The sequence below is a fragment of the Plecotus auritus genome (genome assembly GCF_963455305.1).
Source record: "Plecotus auritus genome assembly, chromosome: 4".
Lineage (NCBI taxonomy): Eukaryota > Metazoa > Chordata > Mammalia > Chiroptera > Vespertilionidae > Plecotus > Plecotus auritus.
The window spans coordinates 180,748,587-180,765,204 of record NC_137775.1 but is presented as its reverse complement, the minus strand read 5'-3'; the positions used below and the strand labels follow the sequence as shown (position 1 = coordinate 180,765,204).

The following is a 16,618-nucleotide window of genomic DNA, read 5'->3' as shown; positions in this document are numbered from 1 at the left end:
AAATAAGAGACTCGAACAAAGCCAGAAAGCCATTGGAAGTTCATCTAAGTATTTCAGCTGCTGAGTATCGGCGTTAATGGTGCTTAGATATCGAAACAACCAAACCAAAGCTCAAGTGCGTACAACTAGAGTGAATATTAGAGCAAACTTTACCACCTTCTTCATAAAAAATGTGCCGATCCTTCAGAAACACGCCGAGTTTAGGTCTAAGTCAGAAAAAATGCATTCTCGTATGAAACAAGTGAGCCAACACAATAAAGTTGATTTTTTTTTTCATGTTTAATGTGAAAACGGTGATCTCAGGAAGTCTGCATACCACAGTATCAGGCATTACTTAATATCCATTTTGATGGCTGTTTACATCCTCTAAAAATAATACGACAATGGGTAGCATATATACATCCTTTTCGAAACTGCTGGAAAACAGAAATAATGTGACTCAAATACATATCACTGAGGACCTGGGATCCGCTCTTAAATGACGGGATGGTAAACTTCACGTGTTGGCAAGATAAAAAGAAATTGCTAAACCTCTTTTTTTCTGTATTAAAATAATGAGTCCTAGATGATAAAGGAGTAAGACCCAATCCATTAAGTCAGAATATTTACAAAGGTTCAATAATGTTTTAGACCAAACAAAAAGGAGAAAGTATGGGATCATTCTCAATTTAAATTTTTTTCTATTGCTTCTTAGTTAACAAGCATTTCAAAGACTTTTTAATAATACAGTAACTTTTAAACTCCTAGTTAAAATGAGGTGAGGTAACATTTAATTAAAGCAACAAGTTATCCCAGTTATGTAAAAATATCTTCCTGTTAGTTTCAGAGATATTTTGTACTATTCAACAGGGAAGCCGCTTGGGTAATTATCTCAAGAAAATGCTGTCTCGTCTGAAATTTGAAGTTCAGTGTAGTTTAAGATGTTTTCTCTTTGGGCCATTAAAAAAAAAAAAAGATTTTATTGAATTATTTTAAGTTATGACAATCCTCTGGAAGCTACCTAAAAAGAAAGGGCTTTTAAAAAACGAACAATTAATTTTATATCCTTTTCTAAATTATGGGGATACTTACTGATAACATTAAATTTATTTTTATAAGAGCCTACTTCTAACTTAACGATAAGTAACAAGTAACCACCACTGAGAAATTTATCTAGTGATAGGAAACTGCATATTTAGTCAGAAAATAAATCATTAACCTGTAATTCTAATTACACAATGATAATGAAAACAAATGCCCTGTCTCCAGAAACCATGTGTTAAAGCTGATTTTTGGACAATGAAACTGTATTTCTTAATCTACATATTGCAAGTATAAGCAAAGTCACTGGCACTGTTTCTGTTTTGTCTGGGATTGTAAACATTATTTTAGCATGTCTGTTCCTAAGATACCTTTCCCATCTACGTGTGAAATAGAATACTGGAAAGGTTACACTCTCTCACAAGATTTCAAACACCCACAAGCAAAGTGTCTTCCCACAAAATATCAGCCACACGTTTGAGCCAGGCCGCCTGGTCTCGGTTGTCAGTCTTCAGAGTGGTTAAGCTCATACATGCTGTGTTTACGATAACACTGCCCCGCTGATTCAAAAAAGGAATCCACTGTCTGGATTTTAAATGCTAACTATTTACCTATCTTTTCAAATTTAGTAAAACCAACCAGGTTTGTGTTGTTTTTTTAAAACATATAAACCATGTCCTTGGAGGGCAGGGTCTTGTTTTACCAATAACGTTGGCCTACAAAGGAGAGTGTTGCATACAGGCCTTTAGCTTTTTACGGAAGCTTAGCCAAAATAAGACAACATGAGAACAGCATGAATAAACAACCCAACGTCTTGAGGGATTTAAGTACCTAATATCATGACAGTGAGCGTTAGGTAAAAATAGATCATTAGCCAGCTTTCTCCTCTATGACTGGACATAATTTGCTGTTCCTAAGATGGTCACGTTAGAATTCTTTTTCAGGATTCCTGCGGAGCTGTGCTCATTTTACACCCATGTGAACTGCTGTCATCACTACTGTGTCCAAACCCGGAGGATGAACTGGAAAAGAAGAGAGGGGGAAAATAATAAAAAGAGGAAATTGGTTTTCACAACACACTCAAAGCCTGAGTAACAGAGGAGAACTTTAATTATCTCCAGTCACAAAGAGAGACAGGAAATTTGGACTTTTAATTAGCCATTTGGAGTGCAGTTGGATATTTTTTTAGCTAGATAATTTAAACGCGAATAATTCAAGTCTGACTAAATGAAAGTCACATAATCAGAATGCAGATAATTGAATTTCTACTGCATTCATTAATTCCGTGTGGAGGTGTGTGTGAAGACTACTATGATGAGCTGTCACAACTCAATAAAATCTCAGTCAATTAATTTTTTCATTATCTTAGGATTACATCAACAAAAAAGGCAAGTGTGTGTAGATATCCCTACACATGCGTGTGCTACGTGTTCTATAAATACGTAGGTGTTACGTGGAAATGCAAGGAAATACCTTTCTGAACCATAATCTATATTGTTTTCTTGTTCTCCGTCTTCATCTTCTTCAGGGAAGCGTCTGTTCATCAAGGCGAACTTGTGAATTGCTTCCTCTACAGTGTACTTCGTCTGCCCAGAAACGCACGCCTCGATGTCTTCTGAATTCAGATGGCTTTGCAAGAAGAGGTGCAGGCTGCTGTCCGAAAGCAGGAGCGCGTTGTGTAGGACCCTGTGTCAGAGAAAACAGGAGAGATCATTGGTGAGCGGGAACGAACAACTATAGGGCAGGAGAGGGAGACACATCCGCAGTGTGCCACCGACGTCCTCTCTCGACTGGCAAACTTTGCATCCATGATGGTCTCTGCCTATTAAAGGGATGGAAGCATATGTTAACTTCTATTCAATTATTTGGAAATTTAGGTGAGTAAAAACGTGAAGCTGATGGTTAGGAACATCTGTTGAAAGAATAACTTCAAGGACATTTCTTCAGTGTAACCATCTGTTATGGCCATGTGGATTAATTACGGAAATATTTTGCTTATGGAGTCATAGAAATGTATTCCACTTAAAAAATTATTTTACTGCCAACCAGCATGTCCATCCTGTGATCTTTATGGGCGAGGCTGTCAGGACACATCAAAACTTTCAACTGCCATTAAAAGTTCTATTAAAAAGTCATCTCTTTGTTGGAAAAACACAGCTTTGCTTCTGTACAAGTTTACAAGGGCTCAGTTGAGAGCTGGCTTTTTTTGAATACCTAAGAAATTTCTCCAAGATCTTCAGTGGAACAAAGAGAGTACAGATTTCAACTAGTCCCTCAGAACGGCAGCGGGGAGCAAAAACCGGCCCGTAGCCGAACCTACACATGCCCGGTTCACATCATCGGTGAGAGTGTTTTCTCTGCCAAAGGACACCCTCACGTGTAAATAAAAACTGTTTTTAACTTTTTAGCAAAGACTTTTACGTATAATTTTATCTCTCTTCATAGTTCAATAATGACATCATGATGCGATACTAACACCAGTTATAGGCGACGAAACTAAAATACTAAACCCCAAGTATCATTTTGCCCAAGAAGAGATTTTTCATACATGCATTTTTTTTTAACAAGTTACTAGAAAAAGCACCTCTCTCTTGGTCATTCACATTTAGTTTAAAGTCCAAGAATATTAGAATATTTCCTTTCCTTCAAAATGAAACAGAATTCTTTTTTCAAGGAGGCCAACGTCCAGAAAAGCGCAGTTTCCACAGCACAGTGCAGCCATCCCCTAGGCTGCAGTAGGCTTAGCAATGTAGCTTAAGAAAATACTCTTTACTGACGGAGAGGAAGAGGTGAAACTGCTGCGCTTTTTAAAAAGCAAAATCTCAGGCGAAGCAGCTAACACTGCCTCTCCCTCCATATCACATGATGAAGATTCATTTACCAAGTACAAGCAGGAACGTGGGGAACTCCTCTTACGATTCTTTGAGGTTTTCTACCTTTACAGATGTTTGCCACTCTTGTTTTAAATACTGCAGTTCCGGAGGAGATGTATATGGCCATGACCCACTAACAGGAACTCGAATTCACTGGGAAGTTTGAACGGAGTGTTTCCTGCCAGCCGTGGCACAAGTAACTGTTCACAGGATTATACTTACTGCTTTGTTTCTGGTGGAAATGTGTTTTATTTTCTTTATAAAATAATAGGTAATCTTTAAAATTGATTTTAGATGGTTCAAGGCATTACCCCGCAGAAGTAATGAGCACTAATGCCAATGATATTGGACACAAATTCATTTTAGCTTTATTTCATGTCTAAAGCAATTCTACTGAGCCTTGAACTGCTCAGGCGCGGTTATTAACTTGCTGGTAACCGAACACATGGGTACAGCAAACAAAAGTGATCAGAGCCCAGGTTCGTCGGGACCTCAAGGCTACTGTCTTTTTTCTTGAGCTATAATTCAATTTCCAATTTTACTGTACATTAGACTCATTATTTCTCAGCGTTTTCTGCTGAAGACTGCCACCTGGAGGACACACCGGTGAACAGCAAGAGGGAGCCGGGCACACCCAGCTCTCAATTCCGAAGTGAGAGAAACGTGTGGCTGGGGAGGGAACCCCAAAATCCGTACATCTGCTACCACCTCTGGGTTTTTCATTCCCTCGGCCTGGCTGGCTAAATGCCACTGTGCTCCACGGGTATGAGTTTTAAACATGCAAAAAATAAATTTTAATATATTTATGATTTTTATCTTTAGTGAGATATTTCCTTCCAAAATTAAAAATACCAACAGTGGGGAGTGTTTCCCTCCCTGGTTCAGTGAGCATGACCAGTTCATTTAACATTATATCTGGCTTAATATACATCAGCGAGCGCTGTGACTGCCATCACCACAATATTAAATCCTATTTTTACTTTAGTCATATTTGCGCCGCATTTTCCACAAACAAATCGAATCGCAGTAAATCAACTTCAAACTTAATACAGAGAGTACTTTGTAAAACCGTCAATAAAATGTCATCGTTATAAGCCTCCATAAAAACAAATGTATACAATGTTCAGGCCTTTACAAAGGGAACAAAAAATGGCCTCTGGAATGTTGCAGGAATTTGTGAAAAGCTATTTACAACATGAGTCAACAGTTACTCCTTTCCCCATAAGAACATTAAACTACACAAAGCAAAACCTGTTTTTCCCTTGAATTGGATGCAGTCGAAAAATCTGGTTTCCCCCCACATGATTTTATCAGGTGTATTATATATCGGTCCAGTTGAGAACAATATATAGCTATTATGCAAAAACACTACAGCCACCTAAGGGCACCCTGGGGCTGCTGTGCCCAATGCAATGACACACCTACGCATCTGCATCGCCCATGCAAGGTTAGCAGTTTGATGTAGGGGGAAATTTTTTTTAATTCAGCCTGTTTACCTCTTACCATGAGAAAAAATAAAGCCCACAAATCTTCTTTGAAGGCATTCATGAACTGTGCTATGGTGCCCTCTATTGAACACAACGACATAAAAACTGTGTGTGTGTGTGTGTGTGTGAAACTAACAGTGTTTCCATGGTATCCTTTGGTTAAAAAAAACTGTAATATTCCTTTAATTTTAAAGAAACACAAAACTGTAATACAAAAGCCTCCATTTAAGGTCCGTGTAGTTAGATTAATGGGGTGAATTCAGTACAGGAGGGCTGCTCCCATTTGTGACATCAATCAAACGTCAAAGCTCGTAGGAGTGCCATTTTCACAGGTGGAGTCTTACCAATGGAATTTATAATTTTAGTCTATTTTTGCCATAACTATTTGTAGAAATGACTTACAATTTATAAATATCCGGGAGGCAGGGGAAGGGAGGAGTCCAAAAGGGAGATTATAGCAAAGATTGAGGAAAAATAAATATATTTAAATATATTTGAAAAATCTCACAATCATACTGACCAAATTTAACTAGCCTTTAATAGTTCTACTAACTGAAATATAGTGCCTCCACCTTTCCTATAATTTCCTTGTCTATAACATCGAGACAAGGAAATTATATTATTGTCGTTACTAAGATAAAAACATGTGAAAGCTATACGTATAGCAAGTGTTCAACAAACTGTATAAATTCTTTTTTTTGGCACCCGGTAAAAGAGACAACTTACTAATTCCCCCATGAAGATTGACCTGGATATGTAGTTTGCTATTAAATAGGTATTGTTTCTCCAATGACCTTAAAGTGAAAAAAGCTGCGACATTACATACGCACGCACGCCCAAAGACATTCAGGTTTCGAAGGGTTCGAACATGTTAAGTGCCCTTGGCGCATCACTTCAAAACTTACATAAAAACCAGGTTTTCAAATGCCTGCTGAAAATCGACCACACGAGCGTATTTCCTAGTTAATGCTGTGACGTCTTCCTTCCCGACTTCCTAAAGTGTTCTACAGACAAACGAGGTGCCGGCCATCGAGGGGGGCCGTGAATACCGGGTATCAAGCTGGGGACAGGACACAGTGCCGAGTGGCCAAGGGGTATGTCAGATCCAGTTTCCCAAAGGGGCTGGAGCTGAGGGACACCAGGGGCGCCAAAGACACGGACAGTTGTCACCTACCAAACCCGGCAAAGAACAGGAGAGAATCTGAGGAACACAGAAGGGGGGGGGGGGGGGCGCGGGCTGAGGCCACGATGCGGTGTTAGACTCCTTGCTTTCTTCAGGTCCAAACCACACAGAAGCACCATCAGCTGGGAGACTATGGAGCAAATGACATCGCAAGAGACCTTGGTGCCTGTTCTGTGATTGGACTTCCGGCTGATGATCCAATTTTAATGAATCCAGCCATCCCCCGATACACACTCAGTGCTCCCCACTCCACTGGAAGCTTCAAAAGGACCAGGACTCGCGTCCATTCCGTGCGGTCCGGTATCCCCGGTGCCGAGAGCCAATTCCAGCATGTAATAATTACAAGAGTTTCCCAAAAGGTTGGTGAAGCTTGGGAGGCTCACCAAGGGTGAGTCACGTGTAATTTACCTGTTGGAAACGGCTACAAAGCATCTCCCCAAACCTGAATAGGATGACTGTCTGCTGCCAGACAGCTCAGGGCATTTTATTGCCTCCTGTTGGCCACACACCTGAACAGCTAGCTGTAGGCTATTCCCCAAACTGACAATGTTTCTGTAAACCCTTTGATACCGTACCCTTTGAAGTGTATATTTCCACCTTGCCTTGGGACAAATTGTATTAATAAAAGCAGGTTCCTTGGTCAAGGTGAGAGCCTGCTAGCTCCTTCAGCTGGAAGCTCCTCTCACCCCCAATGCCTTTCAAAAATATCTTTCGTCCACGGACTCCGGACTCCTTCTTCATCATCTACGTGCAGCCCTTTCTCCAGAATGCTGAACCCTTTGTAAGGCTGGGAAAAAGAACCCCGGCACCCAGGACCCTGCGAGGGTAACACTATAGCCCCCGTACAGCAAACCGAGGCTCAAAGGAATGGAGTGACTTCCCCATGGTCACACAGCCAGAAAACAATCAGGAGCCAAGACTCGAGGGAGACCCGGAACCCAGCTCGTCGAGCTCCTGATCCAAGACACTCTGTACTGTGAAGTCCACATCAAATTCAGTCAACAAGCCCGGCCGGCCAGCATGGCTCCGTGGTTGAGTGTCAACCTATGAACCAGGCTCCCGGTCAGGGCACATGCCCAGGTTGTGGGCTCGATCCCCAGTGTGGGAGTGTGCAGGAGGCAGCTGATCCATGATTCTCTCTCCTCATTGATGTTTCTATCTCTCTCCCTCTCCCTTCCCCTCTGAAATCAATTAAAATATATATATTTTTTTAAAATATATTTTATTTTTATTTTTTTAATGTATTTTATTGATATTTTACAGAGAGGAAGGGAGAGGGATAGAGAGTTAGAAACATCGATGAGAGAGAAACATTGATCAGCTGCCTCCTGCCCGCCCCCTCCTGGGGATGCGCCCGCAACCAAGGTACATGCCCTTAACCGGAATCGAACCCGGGACCCTTCAATCCGCAGGCCGCGATGCTCTATCCACTGAGCCAAACCAGTCAGGGCAAAATATATTTTTTTAAAAAGAAAAAAATTCAGTCAACAAGAAGCCAAACGACATAGTTCGCAAAAATAACCCAGTGCAAGCGTCACCCACTGCAGCCGAATGACACTCACTTGTGTCGCTGATTTGGGTAAAATCAACTGAGAAAGAACAGGTCACGCTCAGAACAATGAAGTGATTCCCAGTCAGAGATGCACGCCCTGCGATCCACCAGCAACATACACACAGAGACACACGCTGTCCGGTGACCTCACAAAAGAAGTCCCCTCCACAGAAGACAAGTGGCTCCCCAGGGCTGGCTGCGGGACCTGGCTGTCCCTGCCCAGGCCTCCCAAGGAATGGCCCGTCTGCAGCTTCCCCAAGCAGCATCCGGAGTGACAGGCCACTCTGCCACCTTGGGCTGCAGGGGCCACATCTTAAGGGAGAGGCCATCAGCCACCTGGGTCTCAGACAGACAGCCATCCATTAAGATCAGAGCTGTCCCCCAAGGGAAGGGCAGAAATCACTGGTCCAGGTCTTTGTTCTCTCAAGCCTGCGGTGCCCAAAAGAATCTCACTGTAATGTTCTCCCAGCTTCCAGCTTAGTACCAGGTCTCCTGATCTCATGTCATTTTTATTCTTTTAGCTTCTTTTTCTTTTCCGGCTCCCGCTCAATTTATTTTTACTTTTATTTTTATTGATTTCAGAGAGGAAGTGAGAGGGGGAGAGAGAGGGAGAAACATCAATGATGAGAGAGAATCATTGATTGGCTGCCTCCTACATGCCCCACACTGGGGATCAAGTCCACAACCCAGACATATGCCCTGACCAGGAATTGAACCTTGATCTCCTAATTCATAGGTCAACACTCAACCACTGAGCCACACCGGCCAGGCCCCGTGCCCCACCACTCCCCCCAGCCCAGCCCAGTTTATAATCTTGGATGTTTCTTTATGTCTCCGTGACCCCTTCAAAGGAAAGGCACTCTATCAACCTAAGAGAAATAAGTATTAATATTCATGGGCATACTTAACACCCAAACCAGTTATGAATGAGCCACATGGAGAGAAGGCAGTATATTATCTCAGGCTAGCTCTAAGGTGCCATGCAGTGAACTCAAAAAAGAGATTACTTCAGATCCTGAAGCGAGTGGAAAAAGAGAGTCCAGGTGCCTGGGTGCTGCCACCTAACTAGTAGTCATGTGGCTCAGCCTATTTTCTTATCTATAAAGTAAGAAGTTAGCAAAATTAGCTCAAAGCTATTTCACTTCTAAGTGCATCAAACAAATAATGGCCAACACTTAGATACCACATATCATATGCCAGACTGCTGTGAGCGCTTTACATTCATTAATTCATTTAATCCTCTTGGCAATCTTCTAAAGCAGGTGCATCTTATGGACTCCATTTTACAGATGGGAAAACGCAGGCAGAGAGGAGGTAAGACTGGGCCAAGCTCCCAGCTAATAAGTGACAGAGCCAGGATCTGAACCCAGGCAGGCTGGCCTCAGAGTCTGTGTGCAAACCAATGTGCTGTCCCATGGGATGGGAATTCCAGAGTTCCAGGGTTCCAGGGTTCCAGGGAAGGGGGAGGGGGAGAAACTATAATAGAGTGAATTTAAGTCGCCTTCACTACAGTACCTCCCATCACTATGTAATCCGGAGTCAATAGCCCACTGCGACTACCTAACACCCCCTTACATATAGTCCCTCCAAAGAGTGGAGTGAAACTACTCCTTTATTAGTAGAGGAGCCCAGAAGGGTATTAGCAGCCCACCGGAAAGCGGATCTTTGTCCATCAATCCAACTGCTGTGAATAAAGACAGTTTTTAAGAAGTGCCTTTTTAATAAGGCACATCTGTTTCCTGGAAGATTTTACTTTTGTCAGCTACACTCCCAAGTACTTTGGCTCTGCTTTACAGCTTAAGGGACCATGTATTTATCATCAGACTCAATTAAGTTCATTGTTTTCTTTCTAGATTTGGTCCCTAATATGCACCATCAGATGTGAGCCACAAGGTGGCGCTCTAATACAGGAAATGAACGACTGAGGTTGGTTCTGGAGCAGATGATGAGGATTTCAGAGACAGTACTGTGCTCCCGCCCTGATCACAGGACACCCAGGTCTTGCAAAGCACTTTTCTGCACACTTACTTTCTCAGGAAATCTTCCAAACCCTGACGCCGTTGGTCCACATGCTGGCGATTGTTCATGTTGAAAAATAGGTTTTTAGATGGAAGTTCTGGCAGTTGTCTAATGAGAAAGAAACAAAATCATCCAATCAAGGTGGTTTAGTTACAGAAATCCATCAGTGAAAGCAAATTACTCATAATAATCATCGCACAGTGACTCTATATTACATATATAGTTTATATAATAAGGATAAGAGAATATTAACTTAAAGAAAACCCCATTTTTAAACATTGTTGAGCCTTTCGTGATCAATACCCATGAAAGCTGGTGGAATTCAAATGATAAATGTTGAATTCAGATGCCGTAGCCACAAAACTAACTAAAACTATCATTACAATCAAGAATGCCTGTAAAATCCCTCATAATTTATATCTCATGCATATCAAAGTTCTAAATGCTGAATATAATAATAAAGTCTCCTCGATACACTCTTTACGTCACTTACACCAGCAATGCATTACTCTGGAGTCTCTGCCTCAGCCACACAAACTCTCTGTATCTTCTTCGGACACAGGACGTCTTCATTGTAAAACACATGCTATTGGTCTGTTCAGAGAAAAGAAAAATATGAGCCTCACTTGAGAAAAAATGCTTTTTTTACCTCTATAACGCACTCCTAGTATATGCCCCCAAATTTATTTAAATGGGATTTTTAAACCCAAAAATACACGTGCATTTAGACCAGATTCAAATCTTATGCATCACCCATCAATATGGCAGCCCTGAAGACAGCTGGGCTGACATGAATGTTGTCTGGGGCGAGCCATTCACTCCCTGAGTCCTGAAGTACTTTCAAAAAAGAATCATAAAAACTGAATCCTGAAGCATAAATGACCAGTAAGAACTGAGGGTCATCCACTGCTTTTTAACACCTGCCATCTGTCCGAGCAGCCGGAGAAGCCCTTGGGGACTAGAGACACCTTCTCCTGGTCCCTGACATGACATCACAGAAGCCGTCATGACCTTGACACCGCCTGCACTACAGATCACACAGATCACCAGGAATCCCGAAATCACTTCCACTTCCTTCAAATAGGTTTTCATTGATTTGAGAGAGAGGACGGGAGAGGAAGAGAGATAGAAACATCCATGATGAGAGAGAATCGTTGCTTGGCTGCCTCCTGCACGCCCCCTACTGGGGATGGAGCCTGCAACCAGGGTATGGGACCTGGCCGTAATCAAACCAGTGACCTTCTGGTACATGGGACATTCGCTCAACCAACTGAGCTACACTGGCCAGGGCCTGGAATCACTTTTAAACAAGAGAAAAGCATTTCCCTTCTCTGGCAGGGGAGAGGAAACCTAGTCTGAGTTAGAAAGGGGTGTGAGGCACAGGGATAGGCATCCTCATGGGTGACCCAAATTCCAGTCCTGGCACTGCTGGAGGGCAAATCACGTCCACTCCAGTTCCCTGGATGGTAACACAGGGGTGAACCGGTTCATGCCTATTTCCCGGGGGGCTGTGAGGATTGGTAACAAGCACTTGGCGAATGTCATCCATTAACATTAGTATGTGTTCCTAGATGCTGGTGTCCTTCCAGCTACCCTACGGCAGATGCGGAAAAAGCCACCTCCAGGACCCGTCCTCAGCAAAACGGTTACACGTCTTCCTGGGGTAACAGGAGACTGGCAAATATTTGTCTATTGATTTTGTCAGAAGATCTCTATTCTCCATATTTATTTCAAATTTCTGGTTCAAAATCTTTACGTTACCAAATGAGAGATGTGTTGCCTCCAAGATTTATATTATTTCAAAAAGTATTATTGCATCATTTCAAGAACACCCAGCAGTTGTTTAACTTGGGAAATGTGATTATGTGCATTCCTTCTTTTCTTATCTTTTTTTTTTTTTTTTTTTTTTTGCATTCCTTCTTAAACTGCCCCCAGGAAGGAAGGATATGAGAGCGTCCCAGGTATTCCTCAGAAAACCTTGGCTGCAGAGAGGTTACGTTAAGAGACCTGCCCCCAAAAGAAAGATTGGTCTAAATCCCTTCGACTTTGATAACAGGGCAGCCAAACGTGCTGGAGTCTGTGGCACCAGAACATTCCGTGTGTGGATTTCACAGCACACCAGGGCCTCACGCTGATGTGATCCTCAGGGAGTAAGAAAGCAGGCGTTTACAGCAGAATGAGCCCTAAGGAGCCTGGGCAGGGATCCTCTCAGCGCTCCTCCCCAGAGAGTGCCAGCCACTGAGGGGCTCCGCCTCAGGTCCGCACTGGGTCAGTTTCAACTCCCTTACTTTTCTCTGCTCAGACTCATGGTGGATGCCAACCACTGAGATCCAGCGGGTGCCTGCACCAAAGGTCTGTCTACCTCGAAGTCCTTCGTTTGCAGAACAAGTTCAGGAGAATGTATACCACAGACTACCCACCTCTAAGTCCACTAGTTTAAAATGCTAAGTAAAAAAATATAAAATATAAATAAACAAACAAACAAAATGCCAAGTAAATGCTCAGATTTCAGAGTCGCCTGATATAATTTCCCTTACGACTGATTTAAATGAGTTCAAGGCTCTCTACCTGCAAAGCTCTATGGTACCCCATCGAGGGAGGCTGACTAGGACTCTCCCGTCCCCCATCGAGTCTGGATTATACAACAGAATCAAATGTCACTGGGATCACTAGTTTACCAAGTTCCTCTAAATCAATTTGCTTGTGAGAGAAACCAAGATGGCGGCATAGGTAAACACCTAAACTGCTGCCTCGCACAACAATTTCAAAACTACAACTAAAAGATAGAACGGACACCATCCAGAACCACAGGAAAGCTGGCTGAGTGAAAATTCTACAACTAGAAGGAAGGAGAAAAGCTCACAGAGAATTGGAGGTACGGCAAAGGGGCTTTGTGCGCGCAGAGAGGAAGGGTGGCTGAGAGCCTGGCTGACTTCCTCTGGCGGAAGGGGGAAGGAAGCCCCCGACCGCACTGAACCCCAGTTCTGACTGCACTGAACCCCAGTTCCCGGCGAGCCCCTGGGGACCCACGCTCTTGTGGGGGGAGTCTGGACTCTCGGGCGGAGACTCGGGAGCCGGGGAAGGCAGAGGAATGAAAGCACGTGCGCGACAGTGCGCACAAAGGCTGCGGAGGTTGCCACAGGCTTTCCCTAGTGGAAGGGAGTCGGAGGCTCCTGAATGCACTGAGCCCCAGTTCTGACTGCAGTGAACCCCAGTTCCAGGCGAGCCCCTGGGGACCCACGCTCTTGTGGGGGAAGTCTGGACTCTCGGGAGGAGACTCGGGAGCCGGGGAAGGCGGAGGACTGAAAGCGCGCATGCGCCAGTGCGCACAAAGGCTGCGGAGGTTGCCACAGGCTTTCCCTAGTGGAAGGGAGTCAGAGGCTCCTGAAAGCACTGAGCCCCAGTTCTGACTGCAGTGAACCCCAGTTCCAGGCGAGCCCCTGGGGACCCACGCTCTTGTGGGGGGAGTCTGGACTCTCGGGCGGAGACTCGGGAGCCGGGGAAGGCAGAGGACTGAAAGCACGTGCGCGACAGTGCGCACAAAGGCTGCGGAGGTTGCCACAGGCTTTCCCTAGTGGAAGGGAGTCGGAGGCTCCTGAATGCACTGAGCCCCAGTTCTGACTGCAGTGAACCCCAGTTCCAGGCGAGCCCCTGGGGACCCACGCTCTTGTGGGGGAAGTCTGGACTCTCGGGAGGAGACTCGGGAGCCGGGGAAGGCGGAGGACTGAAAGCGCGCATGCGCCAGTGCGCACAAAGGCTGCGGAGGTTGCCACAGGCTTTCCCTAGTGGAAGGGAGTCAGAGGCTCCTGAAAGCACTGAGCCCCAGTTCTGACTGCAGTGAACCCCAGTTCCAGGCGAGCCCCTGGGGACCCACGCTCTTGTGGAGGGAGTCTGGACTCTCGGGCAGAGACTCGGGAGCCGGGAAGGCAGAGGTCTGAAGGCACGCACGTGCGCGCAAGGGCAAGGCTGACGGGAAGCCAAGACTGAGACTCCACCCCATCCAAGCTGAGCACAGAGGCTATTGTAATTTGGCAAGTCTAATCCTATAAGGCTGTCTCCAGCACCGAACTTCTCCCAGCATAGACACAGCTGATCCTCACAGCCAACTGGCCTGGAGGTCAATTCTTCCCAGTGATACCAACAACAATAAAGACTTAATTACAACAAGGCTGTACACACAGTCCACAAAGGGGTGTACCAAGAGTGTCCACCTCAGGTTAACTGGGGAGGCAGACCCACTGGGCCATATTGGAAACCTAGCACACAAATCTACCTTTCCAACTCAGTGAAGCAGTGAAAATGCGGCGTCAAAGAATCAGATCACAAACGAAAGAAATGGAGGAAAACAAACGACTGGATATAGAATTCAAAACCACGGTTATAAGGCTTTTTAAGAATATCCTAGAAAAGGCCGATAAATATAACGAGACCCTCGAAGATATGAAAAAGGACCAACTAGAAATTAAACATACACTGACTGAAATAAAAAATATTATACAGAGACCCAAAAACAGACAAGAGGAACACAAAAATCAAGTCAAAGAATTGAATTACAAAGAAGCAAAAAACACTCAACCGAAAAAGCAAAAAGCAAAAAAAAAAAATCCAAAAAGTTGAAGATAGTGTAAGAAGACTCTGGGACAACTTCAAGCATACCAACATCAGAATTATGGGGGTGCCAGAAGAAGAGAGAGAGCAAGATACTGAAAACCTATTTGAAGAAATAATGACCGAAAACTTCCCCCACCTGGTGAAAGAAATAGACTTACAAGTCCAGGAAGCCCACAGAACCCCAAACAAAAGGAATCCAAAGAGGACCACACCAAGACACATCATAATTAAAATGCCAAGAGCAAAAGACAAAGAGAGAATATTAAAAGCAGCAAGAGAAAAACAGTTAGTTACCTACAAGGGAGCACCCATACGACTGTCAGCTGACTTCTCAACAGAAACTATGCAGGCCAGACGGGAGTGGCAAGAAATTTTCAATGTGATGAATAGCAAGAACCTACAACCAAGATTACTCTACCCAGCAAAGCTATCATTCAGAATTGAAGGGCAGATAAAGAGTTTCACAGACAAGAAAAAGCTAAAGGAGTTCATCACCACCAAACCAGTATTATATGAAATGCTGAAAGGTATTCTTAAAGAAGAGGAAGAAGAAAAAAGGAAAGATAAAAATTATGAACAACAAATACATATCTATCAACAAGTGAACCTAAAAATCAAGTGAATTAAAAACCTGAGGGACAGAATAATCTGGTGAATATAGTAGAATCAGGGGCATAGAAAGAGAGTGGACTGATAATTCTCAGGGGGAAAGGGGTATGGGGGGTTCATGAAGAGACTGGACAAAAATCATACACCTATGGATGAGGACTGTGGGGGGGAGGTAAGGGCAGAAGGTGGGGTGGGAAATGGGTGGAGGGGAGCTATGGGGGGGAAAAGGAGAAATAATTGTAATAATCTGAATAAAGATTTATTTAAAAAAAATTAATCAATTTGCTTGTGTCTGCTATCTACCAAGTCAAGATTTCTTCATTGTCAATTTATTAGCATTTCAGAGAAACACCAGAACACCACCCAATATTTGTGGCACCTACCATTTCTGGCTTGAGGTGGACATTTCTGAATTCACATCATTAACTCCCTGAAGAGAATCAAATTTCACGCCTACCATGAAGTATGTGACAAGGACTCATAAATGTTTTAGAGGAAGCAAAAGGCAACTGAAGAATTTAATTCCGTTTTCTTTCCTTTTTTTTTTTTTAAGGGAGAGGGAGTGAAACATCGATGTGACAGTGGAACATCAATCGGATGCCTCCTGCATACATCCCCACCAGGGATGAAGCCCACACCGGGGCATGTGCCCTGACCAGAATCAAATTGGCAACCTTTTGGTTCACAGGATGACACCCAACCAGCTGAGCCACACACATGCCAGGGCAAGGATTTCACTTCATTTTTAAAGGCTTAATCATAATTTCCCACACAGAATTTACATCTGGTGTGACTTTATGAGCAAAACCAAGACAATATCAAAATACAAAGTATAACCTGGCAATGGCCTTCAACACAATCATCAAAAAAGCAGTCTGGCGTTGGCTGGTTTTTCTCAGTGGTTAGAGCATCGGCCTGTGAGCCAAAGGGTCGCAGGTTTGATTCCCGGTCAAGGGCATGTACCTAGGTCGCAGGTACAGGTTTCCTGACCCTGGTAGGGTCGTGTGCAGGAGGCAACCAATCCATGTGTCTCTCTCATGTCGATGTTCCTCTTTCTCTCCCTCTCCCTCTCTCTCTCTCTCTCTCCCCCCTCCTCCCTTTCTTCCAACTCTCTCTGGAAATCAATGGGGGAAAACATCCTTGGATGAGGATTAAAAATAAATAAATAAAATAAAATAAGCAGTTCTGAGTTTTTACGTTGCTTTTCTAAGTTGGAAAAACTTGGAAAGAAGGAAGAAAGGAAAGAGCGTGTATGGCTAGTGAC

General features: G+C 43.8%; 1 protein-coding gene across 4 annotated transcripts in view; it reads right to left on the bottom strand.

Annotated features, from left to right (window-relative positions):
• Positions 1 to 274: 274 nt before the first annotated feature.
• SNX10 (sorting nexin 10) overlaps positions 275 to 16,618 on the bottom strand; it is a 56,477-nt gene continuing 40,133 nt past the window's right edge. For all 4 annotated transcript variants that reach the window (XM_080666497.1, XM_080666499.1, XM_080666500.1 and 1 more), the window contains 4 exons: positions 10,628 to 10,728; positions 10,144 to 10,242; positions 2,494 to 2,706; positions 275 to 2,042 (listed from right to left, as the gene is read on the bottom strand). In XM_080666497.1, coding sequence (XP_080522623.1) covers positions 1,961 to 2,042; positions 2,494 to 2,706; positions 10,144 to 10,242; positions 10,628 to 10,728 — 495 coding nt within the window. In that variant the 3' untranslated portion in view covers positions 275 to 1,960. The remainder of the gene's footprint in view (positions 2,043 to 2,493; positions 2,707 to 10,143; positions 10,243 to 10,627; positions 10,729 to 16,618) is intronic.